The 6,000-nt window shown below is 30.9% G+C and overlaps 1 protein-coding gene across 4 annotated transcripts in view; it reads left to right on the forward strand.

Annotated features, from left to right (window-relative positions):
• Nucleotides 1-5,540, forward strand: part of LOC119643438 (calsyntenin-1) — a 90,716-nt gene extending 85,176 nt beyond the window's left edge. For all 4 annotated transcript variants that reach the window (XM_038042785.1, XM_038042784.1, XM_038042783.1 and 1 more), the window contains one exon: nucleotides 4,316-5,540. In XM_038042785.1, the coding sequence (XP_037898713.1) occupies nucleotides 4,316-4,392 (77 nt within the window). In that variant the 3' untranslated portion in view covers nucleotides 4,393-5,540. The remainder of the gene's footprint in view (nucleotides 1-4,315) is intronic.
• Nucleotides 5,541-6,000: the final 460 nt, after the last annotated feature.

Raw genomic sequence — 6,000 nt, forward strand, 5'->3', positions numbered from 1 at the left:
AAGAATTGGATGTGTAATAATTTAAAAAAATGGGATGCTAATAGCATGAAAGCTAATATTAATATCAGTAATGATAATAAATAATAAATCAATGATAGCAGGATTTTATGAAAATGACAACTATTGCGATAATCCATCCAAGACAATGTTACGATATTAAAAACATGTATATAAATGTAATATGATAATATCTACAACAATATATACAAAAGTAATGTGATGATATCAACATACATATACAGTAAAAGTTCCTTATTCGCGCTTCCTTCAATCGCGTTTTTACTGTTCGCGGATTAAAAAAAATTACAAAAATTGCTACATTCGCGGTTTTATATTTTTTTATTTGCGGATCTAATAAGTACATACATAATAAAAGGATTCCAATAGGTATCCACATATTTCGTATTCACGGTTTCCGTACTCGCGGCACACATACCCCGCGAATAAAGAATTTTTACTGTACATATATATACATATATATATAAGGGTAATATGAAAATATCCACAATAATATGTATGAGAGTAGTAATAATAATGATGCGAACAAACATAATGTATCAAGGCAAGATGATATCAATCGTAACAATTTATAGAAGTAATGGCATCAACACTAGGAAAGTGTCGACGTGAAAGCATTAATAAAGATAAATGTAAACAAAGTTAGAATAGCAAGATACAGGTTAGCAAATAGGCGGTCTCATGAAAATGTTATCAGTAGATCATTTGTATACACAACAGGTAATTTCTTTTGTTATGGCCTTTAGGACCATACTCCTAAATAGTAATAATAGTTTGCTCTTTCCCCATTTCTATCGTATCATGATCGATAAGAAGAATAGTATATAGTAACTTTAGATCGCTTGGGTATATTAAAAGAGCATTTGAGAAATCATGAATATAAACGATCATAATTATGAAGATTGTGATTTATGATTGTGTAATTCTCCCTATGGGATACAATTAAGTCGGCGATTAAAAGGCAGATGTTGACAGCAAAACCAAACATGACTGACTTTATTTCGTCGCATCCTAATATATAAGCAGCTTAAACAATATATAAAGATTCAATCGAATTTTCCACTGACTTGAGTCACAACCAGAATCCACCACTGACTTGAGATTATAAAGGTCATTCAAATTTCAAATTGCGATAATTCTTAATTTTATAAATGAAATAATACACACCTACGTCCAATTACGTATATCATGGCCCTTTCATTTCACTTAGTGGCCTTTAACTAGTTGTTTTCTAATTCGTATCGCTGGCATATGGAACTGACCGTTTTGAAATATATAAGACCATTTAGTTGTTTATTTCGTTTTCGTATCGTCTTACACGACAAAAAAAGCTTACAAAAGTTTTCAACAAACTAAGCCAATTCATTTTTCTTACATATCCGTTGTTTTCTTTTCTGTTATGCAAGTGGAACTTTGTCCACAATAAGTTCTATAGCATTAAGTATAAGTTTCTATTTGTTTTGCTTTCTTTGCAATGTTCGCAGTATTCACACAGGGATCTTTCATCAGAAAATGAACTGGATTAAAAACAGTTTCACTGGTTGGATCATGCGAATTTGTTGTATTGTTAATTTTGCGAAAGTACAACATTTTTTAAATGGTATTTTATCATAAGCAAGTTGACTTGATCTATCTACGTAGCTATTAATAATATGGTATACTTGCTTATTCTATAACGTTACAAATGCAAAAAAAATAAAGCGCATTACAATTCATGCCATTTATGTGATGTACACAGCCAAAGAAAATCTACAAATAAAGATATCCGATTTAAATATCACAGCTTTGCTTATAAAATAGGTTATATATTAGGACTTACAAAAAGTTAATTTCTTCGTAATTTGATTATTTTTGTTTTCAATGGGCCTACATTTCTGATTTTGTTGAAATTTATGCTAGGAAAATTGTTGGGCAAATTTAACTTCATTTTCAATAATGTATTTTGGCATATTTGCAAATTTTTAAAGTGGGTTAATCAACAGTTACGCCATTCTGGACTGGCATTTAATATAACCAATTGAAAACCAACTTTACGTAGGAGAATCTTATTTACAGCACTCAGTTTAGAATACCGTACTTCTTTTCGATGTGCTGAACATGATTGCGGAAGATTGATTATATGTGCAGTATAACTCTCAAGTAGCTAACATCAAGTATCTGATCAGGAAAAGAAATTTCATGACCTTGAATTGGCAAAATAAATAAAGGGAGAAAGAAAGGGTTTCGAGTAACAAAGGTGATTTGAGTCTCTTCTGCATTTAACTAAATTCGCTCTTAGTTACATAATTAAACAGAGGCCACCATCGCATAACATGATGTTTGTAAAATATTGAACGCGGTACAAAATTTGTGATTGTTATAAAACGGTTATATTATATCAAACGGTTATATTATTTCGAAGTTTCTTATAACAGGGTTTCGATATAACACAAAACAACAACATGATACACATTGCTTTGATATATATTACATCTAAGCTTAAACATATTTTTCTATTTTATGCATTAGTTAAAATAACTAATTAAAAAAGTTTCATGTAACACGGTTTCGATATATCATAGTGGCAAGCAACGTCTATGTTATATAAATACAAATATCTAGTATGTCATAACCAAGTTATTGCAGTAAATGAATACTCATATTCTTGTAGTATAGAGCAACGTGGAAATCATTAAGTTTCGGGAAGAAAAGAATATCGAGTAAAAAATTTTAACCGGAATAAATCCTTACGGAACACCTGCAGAGATAGAAGGCAAATCAGCGTATCGATCTAAACGAGGAGCGCCAAAATGTTTTTTTAACACAAAGCTTTGAATTAATTTAACTTCGCGAAGCGGAAAACCACTAGATACAATTTTAAAAACCAAACCACTATGGCAAAATTTATTTCAATGCGAAAGACAAGTCAGTTAGAAGATTCTTTAGTCTCGACTTTGTTTGATTTGCTTTCTAAACCAAAAGGTTCATTTGGAATATTTTCCTTTCACAAGTGTTTCAAAGATCTATCGTAGAGAACTCAACTGTTCAGTAGGTAAATAACCGCTAACTTCATTTGCTAGTTTGCTTGGCTTAAGTCAATACCCGTATACTCGAAATATAAGAAACTTCACCGATAAGTTAACTATGTAAGTTAAAAATTTGATTCCTTCATGGGGAATGGTTTCTCAAATTATATTTTCGTTGTTATCGAAATCTGGACACTTTTTTGGGCGCATTTCAAGTACCAACGACGTTTAACGACGTTATATTTTATGAGATGTGTGCTGAAATTGGGTTAAGGTGCACTGCCAGAGAATTTACTATATGCTCGTTAGCAGCAGAGCAAAACTTACAACAATGACAGTTTGTACGTTATCATTATATGCTTACACGCGGAAATAATATTGCGTTTTCTACGCAGAAAATTGTTATTTGTTTCTTATATTATCATTAGAGATGAGCAATTACGAGTGTTCATATGGTCGATTTGCTGTTCGTTTATCTTCTGTAATAATTTCTGCTTCTGATTACATGTATTATATAATAATACGGTGATATGACGCAGTCATCTACTTCCTTTGTAGTGAATATAAAATTGACATAGCTTTTTTGACCATTCAAAGTGTAAGTGGAAAAAGGTCGATACAATTTTTTTGAGTGCTTGAAGAAAATTTAACTGGTAATCGATCGGAATGAAACTCATTTTGGAACTTATTAATCGGAATTAAGCGCTGATATATTGCTCAATACCGAATCTGAAAAAGCAAGTATAGCTCGTCGGTTCGTTGGAATATAACTCGAGCCTTTACTACATAAGGTCGCTACCGAAAAGTACGCTCTGAATTCATGCTCTGGTACAGCAACTATTCTATATTTGAAAATTCTCATTTTGGTTCATAATTTTACGTAAGTCCCTTTTAAATTTCCTCGTAAGCTCATTTGTACGAGATCCACAAAGCAAATAGACACTAATAGACTGCGGAATTTCCATTAGCATTACGAATATTCAGACAGCTCTTTTCAATTCTATCAGCTTTAATACATGGCGTTTCGCAAAATGTTAAATGTAAACTTCGGGTATGTAAATGACACGTATATATCACACCAATATTCCTATTTCAAAGTAGTAACAGGATGAGGTTTTAAGTGTCATAGGGGCGGATTTTGAAAAAAAAAAATGTTCATAAAACTTTGGACTTATAAATTTGTGTATTACGCACATTATTACGACCTATACGTGATTTGACATAAATTGCACGTACAGTATTCGATCCCTTTTTTATTTATTAATTATATTCTGTTTTACTATTCATTTCAGTGGTCAAAGGAAGATTTGCTAATATCAACCAGTTAGAATGGGACAACTCGAATATATTTACTGCGGCAGTGAATTAAAATTTACTCATACCTAATCATTTACATAAACACATGCAGACACAATCCAGAAAAATACGCTAAGAAATGCTTCTATATAAATAACATTTACAGAACAAAGTATATACAGCATAAGTAATTAAATTTAAACACTACCTTAAAATAAACAAATTAATAAATGAATAAATAAAACAAAGATAAACCAAGCACTGCGTACTGTTAGACATAAAAAGGCAAACAATATAACAAAATACGTAAATAAGAAACGTTTGTCCTCGGACGAATTTAGAATAGTATAGCATGCTCATATGGAAATAGCATAGCATGCTCATATGGAACATGGAAAAATTATTTAATCCCAGAAATTCCTATATGTTTGCAAAAATTATAAAATCCAGTAAAAGGGATAGGTGAATATGCAACTAATGAAAAAATTGAGGTGTTAAAAATGGAAATGTAAGATTAATAGAAACTGCTTAAAAAGTACTCTGCAAATGTGATATTAGGGGCTCTTTAGGCAGTATGTAGAGAGCATATTTATTATGGAGATTATAAACATCAAGCTAGCTATTAAGAAAAAAGAATAAGACAATTTAAATAAACAGTCATATATTTAATTCCATATATTAGACATTGTTTTATATTTTTGTTTAATAGATTTTAATTTTTTCACCGGATTTGTTTTTCAAATTATATTTACCGATGATATCACATAAATTCCGTTGTAACTGCAACGAGCGAGAACCTTAACTCGCTACAAAAGCAATCGACTACCGTCAACCTAAAAACGGGCGTATCGATTTTGTATTTCGTACACATTCAAACCAGTTTTTGTGCGTTGATGCGATTCATCGCATAAAAAAAGTTTTAATTGTGTTGTGAAAGCTATTTTTTATATATATTTTTTATGTTTTTGTGCGGTGAATAGGCACCGTCTAAAGGCAAAAAAAAAGACGGCGAAAAAACTGGTTTGAGTGTATAATGGTTGCATGCTTATGGTACAATCGCGGATATAACAACTCGTGAACGTAAGAAAGCAGACTACTATTTAGCAATTAAATGGTATACGCAATTACAAACTAAAATAATACAAGTCGCAGACGCGGAAATCAGTATATGTCCACCGATACTAAATTATTAAATCCGAGCTAAATCTGAAATATTAATTGTCTCGACATGCAAAAGTGAAATATATTTTAAATTTAGTTACAAATCTATAAGTGAACTACATATGTTTTTGCATAGAACGCGTCTTACAAAAAAGACAAGGAAAATGACCAGAACTAAATTACCAAAATTTCCTTATCAATGTCATAAATATACTCTTCAATCAATAATTTAATTTCAAATTATATACGTTATTACACATTTTGAAAAGAACCGTTTTGTGATACGAAAAAGATTGCTTCTCTATTGCCATACCGTATATCATTCTTTACGTGATTTCTGGTAGACGCTTATTGTTCTTTATAAATTACAGGCGTGTAGATTTTTAAAGTGGTCTTTAAATATTGGAATTGTGTTAAGTGTTTAACGTTTGTCAACGTTTTTTGCCTAATTTGTTCGAAATTGTAAATTTGGTTTACGGTAATCAATTATTGAGAATTTTTTGTTTTCATGTTAACTATT

Source organism: Glossina fuscipes, unplaced genomic scaffold (genome assembly GCF_014805625.2).
Source record: "Glossina fuscipes isolate IAEA_lab_2018 unplaced genomic scaffold, Yale_Gfus_2 60803, whole genome shotgun sequence".
NCBI lineage: Eukaryota > Metazoa > Arthropoda > Insecta > Diptera > Glossinidae > Glossina > Glossina fuscipes.